This window comes from Mercenaria mercenaria, chromosome 17, assembly GCF_021730395.1.
Source record: "Mercenaria mercenaria strain notata chromosome 17, MADL_Memer_1, whole genome shotgun sequence".
In the NCBI taxonomy this organism is placed as follows: Eukaryota; Metazoa; Mollusca; class Bivalvia; order Venerida; family Veneridae; genus Mercenaria; species Mercenaria mercenaria.
Genome location: NC_069377.1, coordinates 34,724,358 through 34,752,057, shown reverse-complemented (window position 1 = coordinate 34,752,057; position 27,700 = coordinate 34,724,358). Strand labels below are relative to the sequence as shown.

At 36.3% G+C, this 27,700-nt stretch overlaps 3 protein-coding genes across 3 annotated transcripts in view; 2 read left to right on the top strand and 1 right to left on the bottom strand.

Annotated features, from left to right (window-relative positions):
* Positions 1-27,700, top strand: part of LOC123536982 (uncharacterized) — a 116,831-nt gene that overhangs the window by 19,945 nt on the left and 69,186 nt on the right. The gene's annotated exons all lie outside the window — the stretch shown is intronic.
* On the bottom strand, positions 983-11,043 carry LOC128549973 (syndetin-like). Its single transcript, XM_053527777.1, has 14 exons — positions 10,886-11,043; positions 10,327-10,404; positions 9,795-9,896; positions 9,535-9,606; positions 8,811-8,935; positions 8,258-8,375; positions 7,706-7,741; positions 6,778-6,860; positions 5,318-5,459; positions 4,245-4,385; positions 3,444-3,573; positions 2,785-2,962; positions 2,278-2,389; positions 983-1,165 (listed from the first exon to the last, which is right to left on the bottom strand). The coding sequence occupies exons 1-14, from the start codon at positions 10,940-10,942 to the stop codon at positions 983-985; spliced, it is 1,557 nt and encodes a 518-aa protein (XP_053383752.1). The 5' UTR covers positions 10,943-11,043.
* On the top strand, positions 11,055-24,616 carry LOC128549972 (chromodomain-helicase-DNA-binding protein 1-like). Its single transcript, XM_053527776.1, has 7 exons — positions 11,055-11,222; positions 18,146-18,258; positions 18,912-19,018; positions 20,146-20,275; positions 22,483-22,596; positions 23,130-23,283; positions 24,456-24,616. Exons 1-7 carry the CDS (start codon positions 11,123-11,125, stop codon positions 24,614-24,616), a joined length of 879 nt encoding a protein of 292 aa, XP_053383751.1. The 5' UTR covers positions 11,055-11,122.

The following is a 27,700-nucleotide window of genomic DNA, read 5'->3' as shown; positions in this document are numbered from 1 at the left end:
TAGTACGATTTTTAGGCTCCGCTACATTATGACCACGCCCGCGACCTTGTGATTTACTTGCAAAATATCTGGTGTGTCTGCTGCACAGAGGAGAATATTTTCGATAGTGCCAATGTAAACAGATAATATAAAACGTTTAAATTGGCGTTTAATGACTTTTGAGTGTTCCTGTTAGTTTGACTTAGATAGCTTTTCAATGTTTGAATTATATTTAGTGTTTTATAACCTATGATAGTTTGATTGACACAATTGCTGACCTATACCGCGACATTAGTGATGTGACGTCACACGATAACAATGGCTGACTGTTGTTGTTCAAAGTACACATGGATGTTTCTTGAATGATATCTTATTCATTTTCACACAGTTATTGATGCATATGACATGAAATATTGTGGTAAAGACAAGAAATACACTGTTGTGTTGTTTCTTGTTTAATGTGGTCACGTCGAATGTCAAGTACCGCGACATTACAGATGAACGGTATAGTAAGAAAAAAGTTTGTTACTGCAAAAGCATAGGCTGAAAAAGACGCGAATATTAAACAAGCTGAAGCTTGTGGTTAATTTATTTTACGTCATATGTAAAAATCTAAAATGATCGCACCCATGTCCTTTGTTCGACACGAAGGATATATGCTCGTATTGCCATTTATAAAAGTAGTAGCTTTGCAGTGTGATTAAACAATCCTGTTATAAAAAACTGAAATTTGATACTGACGTAGGCTTCAATGAAGGAAAGAAAATTTCATCTGACACAGAGCTTATGATTTCTCGTTGTAATGTTTATCCTAACTGCTGTTGAGGAAATCTTTTGTTTGTTATGTAATCTAGACAAATAACGATATAAAACTAAAACTTTTAGGCATAGGTTATAAAATTTCATCAAAAGAGGTTATGGTCCGTCTATTTTGAGAAACTCCACATTTATGGTCTGTCATTTTTGAGAAATATTTTTTATATTTTTTATTCATTAAAAGAGGTTACGGTCTATCTATTCTGAGACACGTCGCCTGTGTGATGTTTAGCTCTTTTGCAGCTGAAGGCTCTTCTTGATTTGTTGCTTGTATGGTAGACTCTATAATATGTGGTTCAGTTCTCAATGCTCGCTTGGACCGAATTGCACTGTTATGTTTCGTCGGAAAATTCTTGTTGTTTCTCTTTTGCTCAAACAATTTCAAAGTCATTGTCATGAGTACATGTCTGGATGTACTAAACGGTTTTCTTTTCATTTATGAATATATTCTTACACGAGAATGTTCGTTACCATTTCGTAGGGTTTCACTTCGTGGGAATAAATAATTATTTTCACAGTCTTGAAACAGTGAAACATGATAGGAATTGGGAGTGAAGTTAACCCGTTCAAATCCCCCAGTGGTGGCTTTGCTATTTACCGTATCAGGACGGTGCCAAAGTGTGTTTCTATATTTGTTTGTATTGACCTCAATATTTGTAGGTTTTATTTTTATCTATGTGTAATTTTGTACAGTTTAATTACACTGCTGTAGTTTCGTTTTGAGGGGAACTGCATTCATGTAGCCACTGACTCTGTGAATTGCATTAAGTCTTATGTTATTATTTCATTGTTGAAACGTTCCGCATTAAAAGTATCTATTTATTTAATTGGTGCACATTCTGGTATTTACTTTTTAAGCAATTTGGCACGACAACGACTAATATAGTTTTGAGTCTTATCATAATATTGTCTTAAATTGTTTACTGTACATCTCATAATTTGCATATTATCATATGTCGCATACATTTTGTAAATTGTCTATGTAGGCCCTATACGTTTCGTGTCTTATTCTTGTTTATTTCATATATGGCTAACTGTTATGCTGATCGATAAATTTGAAATTTTAAACAGAACAACTAAGATGTTCAATGTTAAACATTTTGCAGCGGTTCTTGTGAAGGTGCTCAACAATGGACATGTTAGTGGTATGAACAGAATCTACAGAATTAAACTCGAAGCTACATATAGATCGAATGTAAGTAAAAATTAGTCATTCATCTGTTCCGTATTTCTAAATAACGGTGTTAAGTTGAGAAACAGCATTGTGTAGAAAAAACGTTAAAATCTGTTGTACTCATGACAAGTTATAGACATCTCTGACTTTAATCTTCGACCTTCTTTTCCGTGTCGGTAAGACCGACGGATAGGATTAGTTTGAATATTAAAAGATACCAAATAAGAGTGAGTCAAAATGTGGCATTTTCATCAAGTAAGTTCTGCTTATAAACATTGAGTATAAATCAAAAGAAATTTTTTTCTAACCATTGAAAAAAACTGAAACCCTGGGGATTTTGAGTATTCAACTCTGTGTTTGAGACAGTCCTGTAAATGTTCTGACTTACTATCACAGAAATCTTCACCTATATCAATCATCCTGAAATACATGTACATTTATGTGCAGAATTCATGTATATAATATGTACTAAATACATATAAGGTCAAACTTAATTAATGTCACTTTTATGATAAAATGAAGACTTTCACTTTTTGCTGGAAAGAAATATATCAGAACACTGAAATGACACTGAAAAACTTGTTTTCTTCATAGAATATGACTTGTGTACTGAGTAAAATGCAAAAAATAATTTCAATTTAACTTAAACCAGTAATAAATATGAAATAAAATTACCCTAATGAAGCAAAGTAAATATCAATTAAATATCATTTTTTTGAGTCATACTTCTTTAATTTACAGTACTTTTTTTGTTATTTAAATGTTGTTTTTTTTTCATTTTAAAAGTTAAAATTTTACTTGCAAATAAATTATACCTATTGACTGTATCAAGGAATTGTATAAATTCCTCAAGTTTAAACGCAGAGAGATTTATTCCTAGAATGTACGTCCTAACTTTCTGTTGTATGTCCTGCCATATCCGACCCAGTCCATGTTCAAGCTTCTGCTTGATATAGACTGTGTTCATTGAATCTGCATCACTAGATGCTTCATCTGTAAACAAAATACATAGACAACAGTAGAATTTGCTAGTATTTCAATAAAATATTTCGGCATGTAAAAATTCATTCTAACACAACCCAATTTATTTTCCTATTAAGAAGACTGAAGCTGAAAATATGCAGCAAAATCACAGCTTGTATGTCACAGATATTAAATCATGGCATCAAAGGTCATAGTGGCATGTGGGAAAAGAAAACAACACAAAACATGTATGCTGATAATAATCCTTGATATTGTGTTAGAATTGAAATATCATATCTTAAACAGCGACCTTCTCTTGAATAAAATCATTGTCATTCAGATGTGTATTGTTGTATCACTCTGGCTGCACTCTTGTGATATAATTCTTTTGCATCTGAACTCAAAGCAATAATTTTATTCGACGAAAAACCACTGTTTGGGATATGTTATTTCTTAGGTAATATTTCATAATGGAATGTTTCTTATGCTTAAACAAAAGTATAAAGATTACCTGTCTGTACAGTATCGAGACGGTCGTGCTCTTCATGCCATCGTATTGTATTGTAGTAACTTCGCATCACACCCCATAACGACTTACACAGATCTTTCAAACATGGCGTGAAGCTCTCTATCGTCACATGCTGAAATTACACACAGATGAAACACAGCTAACACAAAATAGATGTAGGAATTCCACTTCAAAAATGTAATTCAGGACTATATATTATATTTTATACCATCATTATTCTTTGGGGACTGATCTTTGTAGATTGCATGAATACATCAATCCTTAAACTTAAGTCCAACTGAACAAATAAAATTCCTACTAATTTTATGTCCACATTTTTGCTACCCAAAGAAATTCCTATTCTGGCTGAAACAACCAAATTTTATGTCAATGATAATAGAAGATTTCACAGTAAAAATTGATTACAGGAAATACTTTGCTGAAATGTTGTCCCCATATTTTTTAAACAATTACTACTGTGGTGTAAGTGGAAAGCAAAATTCTTCATGTAATACTCAAAAATTTTGTTTTTGTTTTTGTTGGGTTTAATGTCACATCAACACAATTCAGGTCATATGGCGACATTCCAGCTTTGATGGTTGAGGAAGACCCCAGGTGCCCCTCCATGCATTATTTCATCACAGACGGGCACGTGGGTAGAACCACCGATCTTCCGTAAGCCAGCTGGATGGAATACTCAAAAAGGTTTCCATTATAAGTTTGACTGCTACATATGCAAGACTCTGTTGTCTATTGGTAATGAGACATATACAGAGTTCATGTCTTAACAAAAAATGTACTTACTTTACAGAGATCTGAGTACTGTAGTCTATTAAATTGTTTATCCTGAGATGGTGAACATAGTTCTACATATCCTAACACAATCTGGAATGCTGCATTTTGTATAGCACTGGTAAAGTGAAGATGTAACTGGTCTATTGCAGTCTGAAATATTATCAGTTTTCTGTATCAGTAACATAAAAATTTGCAATTTTTTATACATTTTATAACAATGTCATTTTTTAGCAACATCAAAATGGTGTATTTTGTTTCTATACTGGCAGGAGGACAAACTATGCACCCTCCTGTGGAGAAAAATGAATTTTCACAGGAAGCAACTACAATTGGATTCCATAACAATTACTTAAAACTTCCAAGTAAAGCTCAACATAGGGCCTTAATGTATAAAACAACATTAACCCTTATCATGCTGGACACGATTGATTCTGCCTTTGCGACCAGTGCAGATCATGATCAGACTGCATGGATGTCTGATCATGATCTGCACTGTTCGCCATTCAGTCAGTATCTTTTTGGTATGCACCCCTTTTTACAGATAATGGTACCGTCTAAATCGAAAGATGGACAAGTTCATTATAAACATTTAGCAGGGTAAGGGTTAATGTGTATCATATTCAGGTGTAAAACAGTGACATTATTAAAATATAATACTGCAAAAATATAAAGCTGTTAGTTAATATTCTCAAGGGACTTCTTTTCCTGGATTTCGTGGCTGAGTGAATCAATAAACTTTGATTCCAAAGAAAAGCTAAAATTCCCACTCATTTTATATTCAAAATTTGCTTATTGATATCCTCTCAAAACAGCCATTGTCATCAAAATCTTTTGAGATTTTACGCCTATGACATTAACCTTTAGCCTGCTGGCGGCAAGTGATTTTGCCTTTGCTATTCAGTCAGTAAATTTTCAGTGAACATCTCTCCGAATAATAAATGGTATTGCCCAAATTGAAAGATGGACCAGTCCATTCTAGACATTTAGCAGGGTGAAGGTTAAAAGATTTCACACTACAGCATATAAGATATGAATATGTTTTCTTGGTGCTGTACACCACAACTGGCACAATAAGGACTTACCTGTCTTTTACCAAGTAGCGTGTATGCCATCTGAACCTTCTCGTAATGAGCAATGTCAAACTTGGAGCATGTTTTAGACAGGGCAATATCTAACTGTTCCTCTATCAATTCTAGTGTGTCTTGTAACTTTGAGCTCAACTCACTGAAATAAACAAAATCAATCATGGAAAACCATCAGATCTTTGCTGGCAGTACTATGGTATGATATAACATATATTAAGTGAAATTGTTCACAACATGGAAATGTTTGTGAATTCTGCGACTGCAAGAAATTCGCAAAAACATCAGCCAATCTGAAAGTAAATTTCCACGTTCACCAACACACATCATTATAGTCAAGTAAAACTAAACAATTATCTTTGATGCTTCAGTTTTTGGCAATTTGCAAATATTTTCGCTCATGAAATGCCTGGAATTGGCCATTCATTAACTATTTGACCAGCATATATGTAATAGTTATAGTATGTGTGAGAGTGTGTTACCAGGATATATCAGAGCTAGGGGTACATAGAGGGTATTTTTCTCTGCACATATCGTCGAGGCCGGTAGGCCAAGACAGATATGTGCAGAGAAAAATACCCTCTATGTACCCCTAGCTCTGATATATCCTCGTAACACATGAGCATTACATATTATGACTGTTTTATCGCATAGTTTTATCATTAAAATTTATATATTATTTTCATTTAAATTTGTTTATTATTATTTTTACTCTTTTGATACCCTTTCTGTGCCTCGCTGACTGAAACACTAAAACTTCTGTTTTAGAAAATGTGTTCCCCAGATAAAAGTACCCAACAAATTTCTGCACTGGTTTTAAATCTTTGCATTTCATTGGCCAGACATATTGTAAAACTTGTTGTTTTGTTTGTAAAAAAAATCAAAGAAAAAGAAACATTTGAGAAATCTCAGAATTTCATATATTTCATGTATTTTTGAATTTGGCAATAACTATCAAGTTTTTGAAATATTCTAGTTTATTTATTCTTTTACTTTATAATTGTAGGTGTTTGTGACAATTCTTTCTCTGTGAACTGTAAATTGGAGCTATAATCATCTTTTCTTTGAAAGGAAAAAATTATACTCCCTTGATAGGACCTCAATAGAGAAAAAGTGTTCCGATATATATCGGAACAGTTTTACTGTGCTGAGATTTCCGTGTTTATATATATCGCAACAGTTTTGTAAGATATCAGCACAGTTTTGTAGTAATAATGTGTGTTACTATGTATAACATGCTGCAAAGATCAAAGGAAAATTGCCGCACTATGCGATAAGTCCACTTAAACATTACATATTAACATTTATAAAACAAAAAGCATGGATAATTTGTTTAAGTTTGAAACTGTCTCAGTGGTCTGTTTTTGTATTCATCTACAGTAAAACACTGATTGTTGGAAGTCCCAAGGGAATGAGCAAACAGAAGCAGTTCCTTTTTTACATTCAACAGAGATAATTACCTGATACATTTGTAATGTCTGAGTGTAAGTGCTGCCTTCTGACATTCCAGACACAGCTGTATAGCACCACAATAGTCTTCCTCCTGCAGAAAATATAAAGCCAGAAAATATAGACTACTTGCGCTCAGATCAGGTGAAACTTTTCAACATGTTCATTTCAAAATCATAGCTACTCGCTCACTGTTGAGGTGACATTTTACAACATGTTCATTTCAACAATTTTGGTATAGAATATATGACACAGAAAAATGGTCAAGTGAGTGAAAATGAGTATTACATATTGATAAAAGCAGGAAGAATAATGATTTTCTCAATTATTTCAAAAGTGTGCAATCATTTCCTCCCTTTTGCACAGTATTTATATTTGGTTATTTATCAGGATATCTTTCAAAAAGCATCTGTCAGTCCGTTTGTACCACTGGTCATTTTCATATTGCCCACATTTTATGGATTTTTGGGATATCATTTTCTTCACTAAAATGCATGAAAAAGTTGCTTTAAAATAGTTTTATTGCTTTCTGTGCTTGAATGGCTTATTATCAAAGACATGGTTTAATAGCAAGAAGTTTTAAGTTATACGAGCCGCGCCATGAGAAAACCAACATAGTGGCTTTGCGACCAGCATGGATCCAGACCAGCCTGCGCATCCGCGCAGACTGGTCAGGATCCATGCTGTTCGCTAACAGATTCTCTAATTGCAATAGGGTTTGAAAGCGAACAGCATGGATCCTGACCAGACTGCGCGGATGCCAAAGCCACTATGTTGGTTTTCTCATGGCATGGCTCAATTATGGTTCATGTTCATTACAAAAAATGTGACACCCGCATTATTAACAAAGGCATTATGACCCTTCAAAGGAAGTTTTTTTTATATAATTGCAAGTCAAATGTTTTGGAAATGCAATGCAAATTGAAGAAATAGTCAAACCTCCATCATCTCTCTCAAGCGCATGTCTGTTCTTTGCTGAAAACAAAAAGTAATTGTAATAAATTTCCTAGGCTTAAAGTTTTGAATGAAAAGGGTATATTGCAAGAACAGGAACTCCTGTAAAGACAAAATACAGTGAATTTTTATTGTTTATTGTAATTTCAAGGCTTTCTACAGCCATAAAATCCACAAAATCTCCTTCCTCCACTCACCCACAGCACACTCAGTAGTCAGTATTGCCATCAGTTATCATCACCAATGGCAGTCAACAGAAAATAACTGGCACTTTATTATAAGATGTTTTAACAACTACAATTAAGTCTTAAATCAATATACTGTTGGAATGCATATCATTCATTCTGTTTAATAAAAGTTAAATACAACCAAAGGATATATCTCATAGGGCCTATTAGGCAATTTCAACATAATTTAATTCAATTCTTTTCCTTCCTATACTAATATTTATTTGTCATACAGAATTACTGTAATCATAAAGAAGGCACTAAACTCTAAATTAACTTTTTAAAACTGAAGTTTAAAATAACATCTTACCAATGTCTTGATAGTTCTGAGAGATTTAAGGAGAGACTGCAACTGCTGTCGTTTTCTAACATTGGCAAGCAGGTGAAGACTGGTTCTTGTAAATGTAGAACTGGCTTCAGCTAGTTGCCTAGGTAAAAGAATAGCAGTGTTAAATATAGTTGCCTTGGTAACAGAATATCAGTGTTATACCTAGTTTCCAAGGTAACAGAGCAGAAGTTGTTATAAACAGTTGCCAAGACAACAGAAAATCTGGGTAATACATTCATGTATTTGCCTAGGTAACACAAATTATGTAAATATTTGCTTTGGTACAGAACTGCAGTGTTACATATAGTTGCCAAGACAAAAGAATAGAATTGTTATCCACTAACAGAAAATCTATCCCAGATAACATCTGGCTTCATTAGGTAAGTCTGACAAAAAAGATCTAGGCAATATATATCAAAATTCAAGCAGTAACTTGGCAAACACTTAAATAGAAAGCAAAAATGATTTTCACTAAATGGATGTCAAAGTGGATATTTATAACAACTACTGCCAGTTCAAATATAAACTTGCTTACCCGCGACCATTTTTACAGATGATACTGGCAAGCTGTAATGTTTTCTGTAGTTCCATAACTCTCTGTAACTCTGCTGCATAGGCTGGGTGGTTCTGTAACACAACCTCAGATACTTTCTTGGAAACCTGAAAATATTACTATACTTCAAAAAGAATGTCCATTAGGGTGATAAATTGACTCAGCATCTTGCAGGATGAGTGTGAAAGAGGTCTACAAGCATATAAATAAAGAAGCAATTAAGACTTTTTTTAATTCATCCCTCAATCTACACAACCTACATTTGTAACTTCAAATATCCACGACTTAATGAATTCCCGTGATAATGACAAAGAAAGATGTGTGTGTGTTCAGGTTTAGCATTTTTTTCAACAATTTTTCAGTCATACAAATGATGGTGTCTACTTATGAGCACAATGCCTACCTCTTCACACTGGTCGCAAAATGCCAAGCAGTTAGAAAATGTGCAGCTAGACTGGGACACCAACCTGTGGCCTTTTAGTAATGTTTGGATACCGCTATCAAGCCATTTCCATATTTTCTCCCTAAAATTGTGAAGCAAGCCTTACATTCAAAGTCAACCTGAACCTGAACTCTATACATATTCTAATTAATCTACTAAGAGTCAGTAGGTACCAGTAACCAGGAATCCTCTACTTCCATAGATATACTTGCAGTTGGTAACAAACCCTGAGAAATCTTCACCTGTATGAGTAGACCTACTTACTGCCTGTAACTGGCGGCGTAATCTTGTCCTGTCATCATCAACTTGCTCCAAATTTAAAACCTCTGGCAATTTCTGGAAATTAGCAACACAAAACATTTGGATGGGTGATTTTTATGTGAAAGATTTATTAAAACTGATTAATTAATATAATATACAATTTTCAGGTCTTACTGCCAAAACAGTTTTAATGGATTTTGCAGTTAAAAAGATTTGAAAAAGTTGTCATTTAAATTTTAATCTATATGTGCTAAACTACCTACTTCTAACTCATATAGACTTGGATCCACATCTTCAAAGTATTCTTTATCTATCTTATCTATTACTTCCTGATCTTCCTGGGGATTGGATCTGTACTGCTCATGCTGAAACATAAATCACATGTAGCACTATTAGCCATATATTATTTTCTTTTTATAAGCAAACTTTGCATTCCTTAACTAATGTACTGGTGTAGGGAAATGAACCCCCCCATCCCCACCAACAAAAAAACATTAAAATTTCATTTATAACTTAAAACATCTGAACACGTTTTGGTGCTAATTGCCAGACTTTCAGCTAAATATACACTTTCAGACATTGGTCTTTGATACTATTTTAAGTAAATTTTTTAAAACTTACACTACTTCAAAAATTCCAATTGTAAGATACAGGTTAAAATATTCTTCGGTTCAGTCATCTTATAATCTTTATAATCTGCATACCTAATGTTTGTGTACAGTGAAAAATGGAGAGTATGCCAAAGTTTGTGGATAGTGAAAATTACAAGTATTAAGAAAATCTACAGATGCACACCTTGAACTTTGCTACAGCTGGCTCCCCATTAAACAGTTCATGGCTGATGTTTTCTTCTATTGGTGATGGATGGTTGTCCTGGAAACAGATGTTCAGTGTAAGAAAAAGCATATACCCACTTGCCCCTGAAGGTCAAAAATCAACAGGGGAAATCTAATTGCTAAAATTTTGGTTTACGTTAATTTCTATGAGCAGCCAGTTGTGTAGTCAAACTAATCCAACGTATACAGTTTGTTTTATATTGAAACGGTTAGATATGGCACAAAATGTGCACCTCTGCACAAGTATATGGAAACGGTCAAACTGGTGGCTGCAAAAGTCAGAAATTAAAAAGCAGCCACTCAGCGACAGTAAGCTTGGATTGTCTATTTGCATGTGACTTTTGTACAGCTAGACTTAAAAGCTTAGTCATGCAGACACTGAACCTCTGAGTGCTAGCCATTGTCTATATCATTTAAGGTTTGCCATTTATCCAACAATTGTGCACTATCCGAAATACATAACTTTAGATCAAAGACAGTTTTAAACAATTGACAAAAACAAATACAGATTTCTTTACCTCACTGTTTGTTACCTGCTTTTTTATAAATGATTTAAGTTTACTTTTAAGCGACATTCTGATTTAAAACGACAAAATATGTCAGTTTCTTGCATTTTTTGTACAAGCCAAATATACTAAAGGGCGATCATTCACTTCCGCACTCAAAACTTTGAAGAGTGACCTCCCATTTGTTTACAAGATATCGGGAAACTTAAAAATTTGCTGCTGTAGCAAAATATAATATTTTCCGTAATTATGGAGAGTGACAGTGATAAAGAAGAGAGTATTTCATCTACAGGCAATGAAAGAAAGTATATTTCATCTTCCGGAGATCTGAAGTCTTACGGATGGGGAGGTAATGAGGTTTTTAATGTACCTTGTTTTGTACTCAATACATTTCGTAACTAAGTTGTTTTCTACATCTACATCTACATAATACTTCCAACAATCATTAACGATTATGACTGGAAGGCGCTTGTCTGGGCAGTGTTAAAAATGAGAAAACTCATTAGGTGCAAAGAATAAAAATTACTACAGGTGCTAAGTTAAAAACATAGTGAAGGAAGTTACTGCAGATGTACAGTGGCCAGCCGCTCAGCAAATATGTTGAGGCTGGGGCTGGACTGTACATATTGGGGAAGGCCATTCCATAGTCTGATTGTACGGGGGAAGAAGGAATTCATGTGGTATTGAGTACGGGACTGTGGAATTAGGTAGTTAAGGTTTCTGGTCGGAGTTAGATGGTTATGGTCGACGCATACATGATTTGTTCGGATTTTGTAAAAATAGATGAGAGAACATTGTATGCGCCGTTGTTCTAAGGTTTGCCAGTTTAGGGTGTTAATCATCTGAGTTACACTGCTTGTATAGTTATAGTCGTTAAAGATAAACCGTGCAGCTGATCTTTGCACTTTTTCGACTTTGTATGAGAGGGACTTTTGCCAGGGGTGCCAGATGGATGTGCAATACTCGAGTTGTGGACGGACATAGGTGTTATAGGCTTTCTCTTTGACCTTTTTGTTTGTTGTCTGAACATTTCTTTTGATGAATTTAAGAGAGTTGTTTGCTTTAGAGGAAATAGTATTAATATGTTCAGACCAGTTTAAGTCTTTAGTTAGTGTAACACCTAAGTATTTAGCTGTATCGGTAGATTTCAGTTCCTTGTCATGCAGGGTGTAAGGAAACATGACAGGGTTTCGTTTGCGAGTAATTCTCAGCACCTCACACTTGTCTGGATTGAATTCCATTGACCAGTCCCGTTCCCACTTTTCAAGGGCATACAAATCTTTTTGTAGTGTTTGGGCATCAGATGAGGACTTGACTGTAAGGTATACTATGGTATCATCTGCAAACAGTCTTGCCTTACTTCTAATAGAATCTGGTAGGTCATTGATGTAAGCCAGAAAGAGACAGGGCCCTAGGACGGATCCCTGAGGGACACCGGACAGGACAGGCAGGGTGTCAGAAGTGCAGCCGTCTACAACTACTCTTTGGGTTCGACCCTTCAGAAATGACATTATCCACTGTGATACCAGAGGGTGGACACCCAGCTCATTAAGTTTAAATATCAATTTATTGTGATCAACCTTGTCGAATGCTTTACTAAAATCCATTACTATTACATCTGTTTGTTGACCTTGCTCAAGGTTGTCGTAAACTTCTTGTGTAAAGCTGATCAGTTGTGATTCACAGCTATGCTTAGATCTGAAGCCATGCTGGTACTGGCTTAAGAGGTCATTATTGTCAAAATGTGTCATGATGTTGGAGACTAGAATGTGTTCCAATAATTTGGAAGCTATGCAGGTAAGAGATATTGGCCTGTAGTTACTGGCCTTGGATTTCGGGCCTTTCTTATAAACAGGGGCGACAACTGCACTTCTCCAATCTGGCGGGACACAGCCAGTTTCCAGGGATGACCTAAATATAATTGTAAGGATGGGCGCTATCTCGTGGTGTAGCTCTTTTAGAACTCTTGGTGGGAGTTCATCTGGGCCAGAGGCTTTTTTTGGAGAGAGCCCCTGCAGGAGTTTATCAACACCCTCTTCTGTAACGGAGATCATGGGCATGTTGGGTGCTGAAGTGTTTGTAGTAACTTTTTTGCAGAGTTGCTTCAAACTGAGTGGTTGTGGTTTTGAGAAGACCGACTCAAATTGCCTATTTAGTATATTGGCCTTAGTGGCAGGGTCAGTATATGTTAGACCCTCATGCTTAAGAGGTGCTACACCACAATTTTCTGTTTTCTTATGTTTTATGAAGGAATAGAATTTCTTATTTTTACCTGGTTGTGAATCGTCCATGAATATGACTGATTCTAGGTAAGACCAGTATGAGTTCCTTAGCTGTTTTTGGATGCTATATTTAAGGGCTTTGAAGGTGTTACTTTTACATGGGGATTGGTTGGATTTCCTCAATTTAGTGTACATTTTATCACGCTTGCGGATTTGTCTAAGGATATTGGGAGTTAACCATGGGAGGTCGCAGCGTGTCTTAGTAGTTTTAGTTGGAATGTGTAGAGAACTAAGTCGATTTTGTTCATCTTTGAACAGATTCCAATCTGAGGCGGGGTCAGAGTGGTCAGAATCAGCGAAATTCTTTCCAAACTCTGATAGGTCCCTTTTGAAATCATCCCAATTTGCATTGTTAAAGCATTTTATTGACCTTTTGGGCTGGAGGGGACGGCCTATCTTTATGTTGATTTCATGAAAGACAATGTCGTGGTCAGATTTACCTAGACAAGGGATTGTTTTAGTACATTGAACTAGGGAAGGGAAGTTAGTGAGGAACAGGTCCAGAATATTCTCATTTCTGGTTGGGATCTTGACCATTTGCTGTAGATTAAAGGAATTTATCCTATCAATGAAGTCCTCATACATTTCCTTGAATCTGCATTTGGACTTGGGGGCCTCAGATGACCAATCTATATCAGGTAGATTGAAGTCACCGAGTAACCAAATTGTACTGTCTTGGGGTACTTTAGAAAGGGATGACCATAACTCTGTGAGGGAGTCCTCATCATTTTCGTGGGGCTTATAGTATGTGCCAATGTATATATCCTTGGCCCCTTTGATAGTAATTTTTGCCCAGGACAGGTTGCAGTTGGTTTTCAGTTCAGGTTGTTCTTGAGAAATGAGGTGTTTGGAGATTGCAGTAAGGACACCTCCTCCCTGGCCTGAGGTTCTATCATCCCTGAAAACCTGGAAGTTTAGGTCCTTGGGGAAGATTTCAGAGGTTTTGATATCTGGTTTCAACCAGGTTTCCGTACAAGAGATGATATCTGGTTTGACCTGTTGTATTAATTGATGGAGATCTGGGATTTTATTTTTTATGGACCTACAGTTAATATTAAGAATGGTTATCCTCTCGCTTTTGTCATGTTTGACTTTGGAGGGTTTTTTGACCTTTGTTTTGGGAGTAGAAGTATCTTTTGGGGAGGGTTTGAAATTTGGGGTATCTGAGAGTGACCTAACTGACCGATCTGGTCGGTGACTCGCATCTAAAATGGTAGAACTATAATCTAATTGGGAGTATTTGTTACTATCATTAAGGGAGTCAAGGGATTCAACTAGGGAGTAGGAATAGTTCGCCTGTCCACAGTATTGACAGTGCCAGGCAAACCTTAAGTCAGAAAGACGATCATACGTGCTGTCTCCGATACCTTGACAGTCTGTGTGGTACCATTGATCACAGGTGTCGCACAGAATGCCCTTCTGGGTCCAAGTGACTTCCTCTTCACAGTGACCACATGAGTATTGCGATTTGGAAGTACTGGGTCCAGGATTTAGTTCAATATCTGGGCACTGACAGACCAACAAGCAGTGTAAAAATACCAGGGTCGTTTTACCTAGGACAGGCCTACTCCTGCCCTTAACAGATCTAATGGCGTGGTTGACAATGGCATTCTTGGTTTGGACTCTCATTGACAAACCTGTAATATTGCTGGTGCTGACCAAGTCTGGGATCTGGTACTGTGCTGTTAACCTAAAACCAAGAATGATTATGAATAAGAACATGAGGGTTTTACTATGTTTATTTGCGGTAAGCTGTAAAGCGGTAATCTGTGATTTGTGTGCACTTATTAAAAAGATATACTTACCTATATAGTATATATGTTTCGTAAAAATAAGAACAAATCAAACTACAGGTTGTACAGTAAATATAGAAGGGACAGGATTCTCCCCAGGATTTTGTAATAGCCGGGCTCTTTACTAAAGAGACTTTAGAATTATAGTTTAAATTACTTTTTTGAATAGTATTAATTTGTATTTGCGTCATTACAGGTTTATAGATGTACAAACAAATTTAATTGCCATTAAAACTTCTTGCAGATTATCTGATCACTTTATATACTGGCTTGTAACACCTCGGCATTACACGTTCAAAAATATGTGAACAATACAAATTGACAGAAATTACTTAGTTCGTTTTAATTGTTTCTTTTATTGTTTTGTACCTTTTAAGTTTAAATTTCAAGTTTATTTCGGCTTGCTCCAATGCCAACGGTTTCCGCATTCATTCGTACAAGTTTATCTTCCAATATAGCGGACAGTATGCGGTGAGTACACTTTTGGAGCCATAATAAACACAGATAAATGAAAGGGCATATATCTAGCTTGCTGAAATAGTGAAAAAAATTAAGATAATAACATGCATGACACTTTCCAAAAGAAACAAAGTGAATTTAACAGCTTTATGCAGAGAAATAAAATTCCGGTTCCCTAGCCTATGCACAGTAATTTGGCTAGAGGACCGGTTCCGGACAAATAAGTTCGCTGTCTAGGGAACCGATTCCGGTTCTCTAGCCACTGCCTTTTGTAATAGCCGGGCTCTTTAGAATTATAGCCGGGTACTCTTTTTAGTGGTTTATCATGATAAATATCTATTTCATTTAAGTCAATTGAGGTGATGAATTATAAGAATGATATGAGACAACTTCTGAAACAGCACATATTCACATATTTATCAAAGGTTGCTTAAATAAATCAAGAAGAAATCAATGCAAGAATCATTATTTAATACTTCCTACTTGATTTTCTTTTAAATTTGGTTTCAAAGGCAATATGCATATTGAGACAACATTTTGCAGTCAACTTTAATCAAACTTGCAATTTTAAGCAACTTGTATTGGCGTAATATCTCGGTTCCTTTCGAAAACTGGTCAGATTCCGTCATGGGTTCTAGAGTTATGGCCCCTTAAAGGGCCAAAATTTGCTATTTTGGCTTTTGCAGCCATATAGAGACTTCATTTATGGTTTAATTTGATACAAACTTGTAAAATATCTTCAACAACAATAAATTCCTTGGATTCCATGATGAATCTTTCAGCTCCAATCATAGGTTCTGGAGTTACAGCCCCTGATTGACCCCTAAAAGAGCCAAAATTTGGTAATTTTTACCTTATGAACACGATAGAAGTGACATTTTATATTTGATTTTAACCACACTTACACACGACTTAAGTCACAATAAGATCTGGGTTCCTTTCGAAAACTGGCTAGATTCCATCATGGGTTCTAGAGTTACTGCCCCTGAAAAGCTTATTTACACCCTAGGGGACACATTCTTTATTCTATCTTCATAAATTTTTGTGCCCCCCCCATGAGTGGTGGGGGCATATAGATTTGGTCTTGTCCGTGCATCCGTCTGTCTGTGCATCCATCCGTCCGTCCGAAGTTCGTGATGCGCCTAGCTCGAAAAGTATTTGATATAAATTGATGAAACCTTGCATGAGTCTTTATCATGATATGAACTTGCGCACCTCCTATTTTTCGTCGGGCTCCGCCCCCTATTTTCAGAGTTATGGCCCCTGAAATAGTCAAAAATGTACATTTTTACCTTGTGACATGCCTAGCTCAAAAAGTATTTGATATAGATTCATGAAACCTTGCATGAGTCTTAATCATGATATGAACTTGCACACCTCCTATTTTTCATCTGGCTCAGCCCCCTATTTTCAGAGTTATGGCCCCTGAAATAGTCAAAAATGCACATTTTCACCTTGTGACATGCCTAGCTCAAAAAGTATTTGATATAGATTCATGAAATCTTGCATGAGTCTTAATCATGGTATGAACTTGGGCACCTCCTATTTTTCGTCTGGCTCCGCCCCCTATTTTCAGAGTTATTGCCCCTGAAATAGTCAAAAATGCACATTTTCACCTTGTGACATGCCTAGCTCAAAAAGTATTTGATATAAATTCATGAAACCTTGCATGAGTCTTAATCATGATACGAATTTGCCCACCTCCTATTTTTCATTTGGGTCCGTCCCCTATTTTTAGAGTTATGGCCCCTGAAATAGTCAAAAATGTACATTTTCACTTTGTGGTGCACCTAGCTCAAAAAGTATTTAATATAAATGTTTGAAAACTTGCATAAGTCTTAATCATGATATAAACTTGCACACCTCTAATTTTTTGGCTGGCTCCACCCCCTATTTTTAAAGTTATGGCCCCTGAAATAGCAAAAAATGCACTTTTTCACCTAATTATGTGCCTAGCTCAAAAAGTATTTGATGTAAATTCAGAAAACCTTGCTGGAGTCTTTATCGTGATGTGACCTTGCACACTTGGCATTCTTCTTAAGAATCTTAGCTCTTATTACAGAGTTGTGGCCCTTGAAATAGCCAAAATAGTGGATTCTTTGTGTGTGATGCACATAGCTCAAAAAGTATATGGCCTAGAATAATGAATCCTTTTCATAAAATGTTTGTTGTTCAAGGCTATACCCTCAAACTGAGACTACAAACATTTGAATTATTGCCCCTTATTTGTGACAAATATACCAGTGGGGGGCACACCCTGTGTCCTACAGACACATTCTTGTGGTCAGAATGTTTATCATGAAGCCTTGGACAAGTTCGTATCTGGGTGATGTGGGGTAAAAAACTAGGTTACTAGGTCAAATCAAAGTAAATGCTTGTTTACACTCAAGGTGCCACGTTTTTGGGTCCAATCTTTCTGAAAATTGGTCAGAATATTTGTTTCCATGTAATCACTAGGTAAAACATGTTTACACTGTTATGGCATGTTACACAGGTGAGCGACTTAGGGCCATCTTGGCCCTCTTGTTTTATATTTTGTTCAAAAGTTTCTGCGATAAATATGACCTAGACAAGAAAAGCAGATAAATGAGCTACATAACCGTAAAAATGGGACAAGTCTGGTTGTCTTATATAATGGTGAATATCAATTACATGTGGCAAGAAGGCAATCAAGATTTTTATTAGAAAGTTTGTTTTGTAAAGTACTTCAGGACACAAAAAATGTGTTTCTATTTTAGATATGCCATTGCGTACATACCAGATTGTTGGAGTCAACTGGATGATAGAACGTTTCTATCTTGGACATGGCTGTATCCTTGGTGACGAAATGGGACTGGGGAAAACATGCCAGGTTATTTCAATGTCATATTATTGCATTATGGCTCTTCTGTCTATTTCAAAGCTTAAATCTAGGAAACCCAATGTGTAGCTTCTTGAAATAAAGTTGTTCCTTACTTACTTACTTACTTTAAAGTATTCATGGGGGAAAAATTGAACATTCACATTTTCACGTTTTCATGTTTACAAAGTTAACAAAATATAAGATGTGAATAATCATTTTTTTTTTACCATATACATCCTCTCTAAAGGGTCAGGGTGACTTTGTTTGTAATGTGGTTGCCATATTTTATCATACAAACATAAAATTCTTGTTATTTCCTCTTTTCAGTAATTGTTGTCACAGGTTGTTCATAGATTTAATATTTGTTAAGGAAGTGTTAACAAATCCATTGTTTTGATTACCTCCCTTTATGATTCTAACTGTAGAAGCTCTTGCTTGCACAGTATTAAAATTATTAGTTTTCTACACCAGTTAGTATGTATGTCCTCTATTTTAAGAGCTGCTTTATCTATTTTTAACATAAGATTGAAAGAGTTATGAAACTTTAAGGTACAAGTTCAAGACTACAGCATTTTCAAGTATAGCATTCAATTAGCTTTTACCAAATAAGATACATGTACATATTACTGAAATAGCACACAAACACTGTAATCTGCTTACAGACTATAGCTGTGTTAGCCTACCTACATACAAAATGTAAGAAGAAACTTCCAAACCTTGTTGTCTGTCCTCGTTCTGTGCTGGAAAACTGGGATCATGAAATCAAGAGGTATACATGTATTATTAAAGGTATCAGGGCCTCCACTGGGCCTCAAAAAGTTGTAGCCACTTTTTGAGAGAAACTGCCAAATTGAAGCTGAATTGCTGAAATTTGACCCCATTTTAATAAAATTCTTGTTGACACTTTCAAAAATCTGTAGCCAGTTCTTTGAATTTGTAGCATTTGGCTACATTTGCGAATGGCAAAGGAGGCTCTGGGTATTTTTCATGCAATACTCATGTGGTATGTTGGTAACACAGTGGTAACATGTTATACAGTAAAATACTGATTGCTCAAGGTTGGAAGGGATGAGCATGGCCATGCCCGGGGTATCACATAATGCACGAAGCTGACAGATAACACATAGAAAATGGTCGGGGACGTTATGAGCAAGCCTAGGTATGACTGATACTTAATAGCTGTGGTTGAACTTGGAACAGACAGTATATTCCCCTGGGGACATTAGATTTTGTACAAGAGGGGTCTTTATTAATGCACTTTACATTTTTTAGTAAATATAAACTATAAATCCAACTTCTTACAAATCCAACTTCTTATGAATAAATTTTAACCAGCTGATTTTAACAATGATGCTTATAAACTTACAGGTGGGTCGGTGGTCTAGTGATAGAGGTCCGGGGTTCGAATCCCAGTCCAGGCACTGGAAATTTCTGAGATGCTCTTGAGTCTTTCCCACCTAACTATGAGGCCTGTACTGGTTTTTCCCAGGAAAGACGGCTTCGCATGTATCAGTGCTATACAACAGACATGTTAAAGAACCATTCGCAAAGAGCTAAGTTAGCCAGACGGGCCTGTATCTAAAAAGGATTTCTCTTTACCCGTTCTGGGGGCTTTGTCTCACAGACTGTCCCTCTGGTCTGTCGCACAGACTGTCCCTCTGGTCAGATCGCTCTTTGTCTGTACTAGTCGAGGATGAATTTCGCGCCCTGTGTGGCTGCGTTTGCTATATGTAAAGCGCCTTTGAATGTGTTTATCATGAAAAGGGCACTATATAAATCTGGTATAATTTAATAAAGGACAATATGAGGGGTGCATTTGTTAGTGTTAATAAGTGAATAATCATGCCGCTTTGTGTGTTCAGAGCGAAATAATGACTGTGTCTGAATTATTTCTAGGTTTGCACCAGGCTTGAGGTCTCAGGTATATATAGGGGAGAAAGAAAGCCGGCAAGATCTTGCCAAGGCCATCAAATCTGATTACAAGAAAAACAACTTACAGTTTGATGTTCTGGTTACAACATATGAGGTAAAGAATGATTTTTATGTGATATAGCTGGAGAATAACACTTTTTATTAAATCATTTATATCATTTATATTTGTGTGGGCCTGTTTTTTTATGAATCTTGTTCTTCTATCTGTTTACAAAATGAAACCCTAAGGAAAAAATAGAATTTGCTTAATTTCATATTAAATACTTGGAATTCAGGAAATACTGTTATTTGCCAAAACTATAGATTCTGAAATAAATGATTTTAAACTGTCTTTGTTATTTTAGATGATCTCTTTGCCTTTGAGTAATATTAATGTATTTTTAATAGTAAATCTAAGTTCCCTTACAGAAGAAAAAGGCCTGCTGCGTACTCTTGCTGTGTACATACAGCGTATATGATGCGTACATGATGTGTACTGAAATCAAGGGCTTTAAATAGTACACAGGATATACACCGCACATACACCGATAGTACGTTTGTAGTACACTTTTGACATGCAAATGAGCTCTGCCGCGTACTATTTGCTGCGTACATGCTGTGGACTACATAGTACACAGGATGTACGCTGGAGGAATTACGTATGCGGGAAACAGTACACAGCATGTACGCGGCACATACACTTTTCACATGCAAATGAGCCTGCGGTGTACTACCCCTGCGGTGTACATGCTGTGTACTCCTGCGGCGTACTTGCTGTGTACTCCTGCGGCGTACATGCTGTGTACTCCTGGCCTGAGTCCTGCGGCGTACATGCTGTGTACTCCTGCTGCATACATGCTGTGTACTCTTGTGGCGAAACTGCTGTGATAATGTAAATTCCTTACCCCACCAACTTTCGTATGCAAATGCTGATCATTTGGACAGAAAAAAAACAGAAAAAAGATAAGTGACATGCATCAATAAGTATTTACCCTTACCAAAATAATGTAGATTGATGTTATCAAATAAATTAGTATGCTTTTCTTCATCCACTTTTCAATAAAATAAATCAATTTTTGTAGCATGTAGTTTGGTAAACATTTGAAGAAAATGGCGTAACTGCATCAAGGGGAAACAACTTTAATGCAGCTAAATATAAGTGTTATGATTTATTATAGACGATGTGTGCGTAGTATGTATTTATTTTGATTAAAATCCATCTGAGAACAATCTAGGACTGGAATTATATAAGCATTTATACACTTTTACGTCCGTAAAAAGTAGCGCACCAAAAAATATTGGATTGATTTTTTCCAATGGGGCGAGCGCAATTAGCCAAAAACGTTCTGAAAATATACAAGCGGCAAATCTGATGAACAACTTTTTAATTTGGTGAGGCCTTAATGAGTTAACATAATGAGCATTAAAGCCTTTATAAAACATGATAGAATGGTGTTTTGCTTAAGAGTATTCAAATAACAGTGAGAGCTATTAATTCTTCTCATTCGGGCGCTGTTGTGGCATTATCTTGGTAATTATTTCATGTATTACAAAATGTAATGCAATGAAGTTCAAATAAGGCTTTTCAATTATCCAAGTTAGAAAGCTTCAGGATTAATTCAAAATGAAAAAGAATATATTTTTACACTGCATGCAAGGTGCAGCTCAGAAATCACTAAGATGTAAGCTTCACAAATGAACATTGCAAATAGTTTGGCAAATTTTCATTGTTCAGAATACTGGTAATCTGAACTATTCTATGCTATTAAGATAAAAGTTACTCGGAAATCAAGTTCTTGCTTCAAAAAAAAAAAAATGTATAAATCCTTCCTGCATGAAGTGTACTTCAGACTTTTACCAAAAAAAATTCAAAGTATAAACACCAAAAGAAAATGAACAAGTCCCTCCCGCGTATATGAAGTTTACTTCAGACTTTAACTTATAAAAAAAAACCTAAGTATAAATGCCAAAAGAAATTGTACAAGTCTTTCCCGCGTATATGAAGTGTACTGCACAAATTTCAAAGTATCTGCAGTGTACATGCAGTGTACTATTTTCTTGTACATGTCCCTCCTGCGTACATGCAGTGTACTCCTTAAATTTTCAGAGTCTGTGCTGCGTACTTGAAGTGTACTAGTGACCTCCTGCGTACATGCTGTGTACTCGTCGAAATAGTACGCGGCATGTACGCGGCATGCGGTGTATGTAAAATGTACTCCTCTGGTGTACTACTGTGTTTGCGGCATATACACAGCAAATACGCAGCATGTACGTCACAGAGGCTTGCTTCTGTAAGGGTTGCTGAAATAATATTTATTTCAGATATGCCTGAAGGACTCTGCTTTCCTGCAGTCTATAAGGTGGAACCTGCTGGTTGTAGACGAAGCTCACAGGTTGAAGAATCTTAACTCTCTACTATACAAAACCCTCTCTCAGGTACTTTAAAAGTACTTTGCTACTCTGGTACTCAACCTTTGCTAAGCAGCCAGCCAAGGTATTGTTGAAAGCAGGTGGATCAAAATTAGAACCAAATAGATATCAGATTTCCCCATTTTAGGTGTACTTGCCTAAATTTTTCTGAGTGGGCATGCCCCCGTCCCTAGAAATTCCACTTTCTCCATAAACCAAACTCCTTCATCTGCCCCTGTTAACAGTTGTACAGTATTGGTCACTTGCTGTAATGTCACCATTTCTAATACTAGAGACATTGAAAAACCATTGCAAGGCTTTCAATGAAGATACGGTGTAAGGTAACAAGTAGAATGATACAAATACAACTGCATGTCAAGCAATTAAGAGTATAGTTAAACCTGTGCTAAAGACAGTGGTGGGCCTGATTAGCTAATAACCATTTCAGGTCCACCATGCTGTTTAATACCAGTAAGTATACAATGTTATATTATACCATAATAACGATTACTATTAATTAAGTATGTAATGTAATATTATGCTATTTGTTTTGTCTGCAGTGGGACACACATACCAGTATATTACTGACTGGTACACCGGTACAGAACAACCTGCAAGAGTTATACGCCCTTCTCAGTTTTGTCTCAGCTAAAAAGTTCCCTCCTGATGATCATGAAGACTTTGTGGAAAGGTTTTCTAAAGTAAAAAAGTCAGGTAATTATGAAAGGATCTAAAAATGTTTATTCAAAAGCTTTATTGAGCTGCACCATGAGAAAACCAACATGATAGTGCATCAACGCAGTCTGGTCAGGATCCATGCTGTTCGCTAATGGTTTCTCTAATTGCAATAGGCTTTGAAAGCGAACAGCATGGATCCTGACCAGTCTGCACGGATGCGCAGGCTGGTCTGGACCAGTGCTGGTTGCAGATGCACTATGTTGGTTTTCTCATGGTGCGACTCAATTCGTAAAATCTGAGTTTATGTTTTAGGACATGATGTAGATTAGTATTCATGAACATTTTAAATTTGTGAGTGACAGTATTCGTGAGTACTGATTAAGTGGAAAAGTTCACAACTTAAAAATGTTGGCAGATTTTGCAAATCAAAAATTTACGAAAATGTCAGCTACTGCATATTTCCATGTTCACCAAGACACATTTTTAATGACAAGTAAATATAAAGAAACTTAGCTTTGGCAGTTCAGTTTTCGGAACTTTGCGAATGTTTCATCTTGCAAAACGTCTAGAATCAACGAATCGCAAACTGTTTTACTTGCGAATATATCCTTTTATACAGTATTAGCAAAAATAAAACCATCACTTGTATTTCCCAGTCTACATTATTGCAGCAGTAACAATGTGTGATAGCAATAGTATTGCACTAGTACTTTCAATACTCAAAATTGGCATTATTATAGGTTACCTCATAAATGGTCTCTAACGTCATTCAACATTACAGTCTATGTGGAAAAAAGAAAGATAAATGGATTTCTTCTTTTAAATAAACTTTATTGAAAAAATGAGAAAAGGTCAAGAGATGTTGATATATGCTTTTTTGGACAACTTTGCTAACACTGATAATTCAGGAACAATGTAAATGTAATATGTGGGACAGGCTTTAATGTGTCTAACTGTGTTATTGATATACTAATGTTACTTAACCTTTCGCCTGCTAAATTTCTAAAATGGACTGGTCCATCATTTAGTTAGGGCAGTATGATTTAATATTTAAAGGGGTGTTCATTGAAAATTTACTGACTAAACAGTGAAGAGAGCAGACCATGATTAGTCTGCATGGACGTGCAAGCTGATCTTGGTCTGCACTGGCCGCAAAGGCAGAATCACTTGCCACCAGCAGGCTAAATGTTAAATTTGCATGTTTACAGCATCGGAGCTGCATAAGTTACTGAAACCCTACCTGCTGTTGAGGAGAAAGTCTGAAGTGTTGAAAGATCTTCCCAACAAATCTGAGGTGGTTCTTACACATGGTATATCCAAACTACAGGCCAAACTGTATAAGGGAATTCTAGTGAAAGACACAGGTTAGCTTGCTCTTTTCGTTAAATATCACATGTAGTTTTCATTCACATCATTCATTTAGAAAAATTTTTACTTAACTTTTTAGCTCACCTGTCATGAAGTGACAAGGTGAGCTATTGTGACCGCTTGATGTCCGTCGTGCGTCGTCCGTCGTGCGTCAACAATTTGTAAAAAAATCTTCTTCTTGAAAACCACTGGGCAGAATTACACCAAACTTCACAGGAATGATCCTTGGGTGGCCCCCTTTCAAAATTATTCAAAGAATTGAATTCCATGGAGAACTCTGGTTGCCATGGCAACCGAAAGGAAAAACTTTAAAAATCTTCTTCTCAAAAACCAGAAGCTCTAGAGCTTAGATATTTGGTGTGAAGCATTGCCTAGTGGACCTCTACCAAATTTGTTCAAATCATGACCACGGGGTCAAAATTGACCCCGCCCCAGGGGTCACTTGATTTTACATAGGAAAATCTTAAAAAATCTTCTTCTCAAAAAGCAGAGGCCCTAGAGCTTAGATATTTGACATGTAGCATTGCCTAGTGGACCTCTTATAAAATTTTTCAAATCATGACCTCCGGGTCAAAATTGACCCCGCCCCAGGGGTCACTTGATTTTACAATATTATGAAAATCTTCAAAAAAATTCTAAAAATAAACCAGAAGGCCTAGAGCTTAGATATTTGACATGTAGCATTGTCTGTTGGCCTCAAGTCAAAACTTGAGAAAAGAATTATGAACTTAAGCTTTTTCAAATGTCATGTAGTTAAAGCAGTGAATGGCTTGCCTATCAATAGTAAAAACTGTTAGTCCGCAGTCCTTTGGACCTCAGGTAAATAGTTTTGATTATTGACCAGCAAGTGATGTAATAAGAGAATGATATTATTTGCTTGTCGCTTGAATGAATAAGAAAGTCGAAAAAGGGGCATAATTTAGTAAAAAAGTAAAATAGGGTTATGGAACCTGCATAGTGCTTATCAGCTCATGACAGTGGACAAGTGTGTGAAGTTTCAATCCATTCCCATTAGTGGGTACTGAGATACCAGCTTACATATAAGAATTTAACCCAAAACTCCTAAGTTTAAAAAGGGGCATACTTTTGTAAATTGCAAAGATGAGTTATTGACCCTTTGCACTGCATGTCATATCATGACAGTGAACAAGTGTGTGAAGTTTCAATCCTTTCCCGTTAGTGGATACTGAGATACCAGCTTACATACAAAACCTTAACCAAAAAATTCTAAGTCGAAAAAGGGGCATAATTTTGTAAAAAAGCAAAATAGAGTTACGGAACCTGCTTTGTGTATGTCAGATCATGACAGTGAACAAGTGTGTGAAGTTTCAATCCATTCCAATTAGTGAGTACTGAGATACCAGGTTACATACAAAACCTTAACCAAAAAATTCTAAGTTGAAAAAGGGGCATAATTTTGTAAAAAAGCAAAATAGAGTTATGGAACCTGTGCAATGTAAGACAGTTTATCACAGTGAATAAGTGTGTGAAGTTTCAATCCATTCCCACAAGTGGTTACTGAGATACCAGCTTACATACAAAACCTTAACCAAAAATTTCTAAGTCAAAAAAGGGGCATAATTTTGTAAAAAAGCAAAAAAGAGTTATGGAACCTGTGCAGTGTAAGTCAGTTTATCACAGTGAATAAGTGTGTGAAGTTTCAATCCATTCCCACAAGTGGTTGCTGAGATACCAGCTTACATACAAAAACTTAACCAAATCGGGACGCGGACGCCGACGCATGGGCGAGTCCAATAGCTCTACTACTCTATGAATAGTAGAGCTAAAATGTAAGGCAAGCTTTAGTGAGCCTTCATTTTTAGCTCACCTGAGCACGAAATGATCAAGGTGAGCTTTTGCGATTGCCCTGTGTTCGTCCGTTTGTCATCAACAATTTGACTATTTACACTCTAGAAGTCACAATTTTGGCCTAACCTTAAATAAAAATTTGGTCAGAATGTTACCCTCAATAAAATCTTGGACAAGTTCCATATTGGGTCATCTGGGGTCAAAAACTAGGCCACCAGGTCAAATCAAAGGAAAAGCTTGTTAACTCTGTAGAGGCCACATTTATGACCGTATCTTAATGAAATTTGGTCAGAATGTTAATCTTGATGATCTTTAGGTCAAGTTCGAATCCGGGTCATATGGGGTAAAAAAAAAATAGGTCACCGGGTCAAATCAAAGGAAAAGCTAGTTAACACTTTAGAGGCCACATTTATCGCTCACCTGACCTATTGACCTAAAGATCATCAAGATTAACATTCTGACCAAGTTTCATAAAGATATGGTCATAAATGTGATGTATATCAGTGTAAGTACAGTCTACATGTAACGCTGCTCAGGATAACTGCCCGTCGTTACAAACTGATATACTGTTGAAAAACGGCGTTAAGCCCAAAACAAACAAAACTGTAACGCTAACCTTTAGCCTGCTGGCATTAATTGATTCTGCTGCTTTAAAATTTGCAGCCAGTGCAGGCCAAGCCGCGCATGCTGATTATGGTTGGCACTGTTCGCTATTTGGTCAGTTAAATTTCATTGAACACCCCTTCGAATAGTAAATTGTACTTAATTGAAATATGGACCAGTCCATTTTAGAAATAGAGTAGGGTGAAGGTTAATTGTGCTGTTGTCTTGATTGTTTTACTTTATATACATTGTTAAACATGTACATAACTGACAAACACAGCTATCGGATGACAGAACGTTCCTTTGACTGTTTGATATTTAGGTAAGTTTTGTTTTAACCTTTAGCCTGCTGGTGGCAAGGGATTCTGCCCTTGCGGCCAGTGCAGACCAAGATCAGTCTGCACGTTGGTCAGGCTGACCTTGATCTGTACTGTTCGCTATTCAGTCACTTTACAGTAGATTTTTAGTGAACACCCCTTTGAATAGTACAACAAAGAGGATAAATATCCAACAGGGAAAGATACGTTCCAAACTTGAACGCAGCCTCCCCAAACGTTAACCCAGGATACGGACGCGTACACGACAACACGCACTATCACAAAGCGAACACAAAAGGTAAAGGATCACAGTGGGAAAACGCCTTGGAACGATTAGTGGCAAAACCACCACAGGG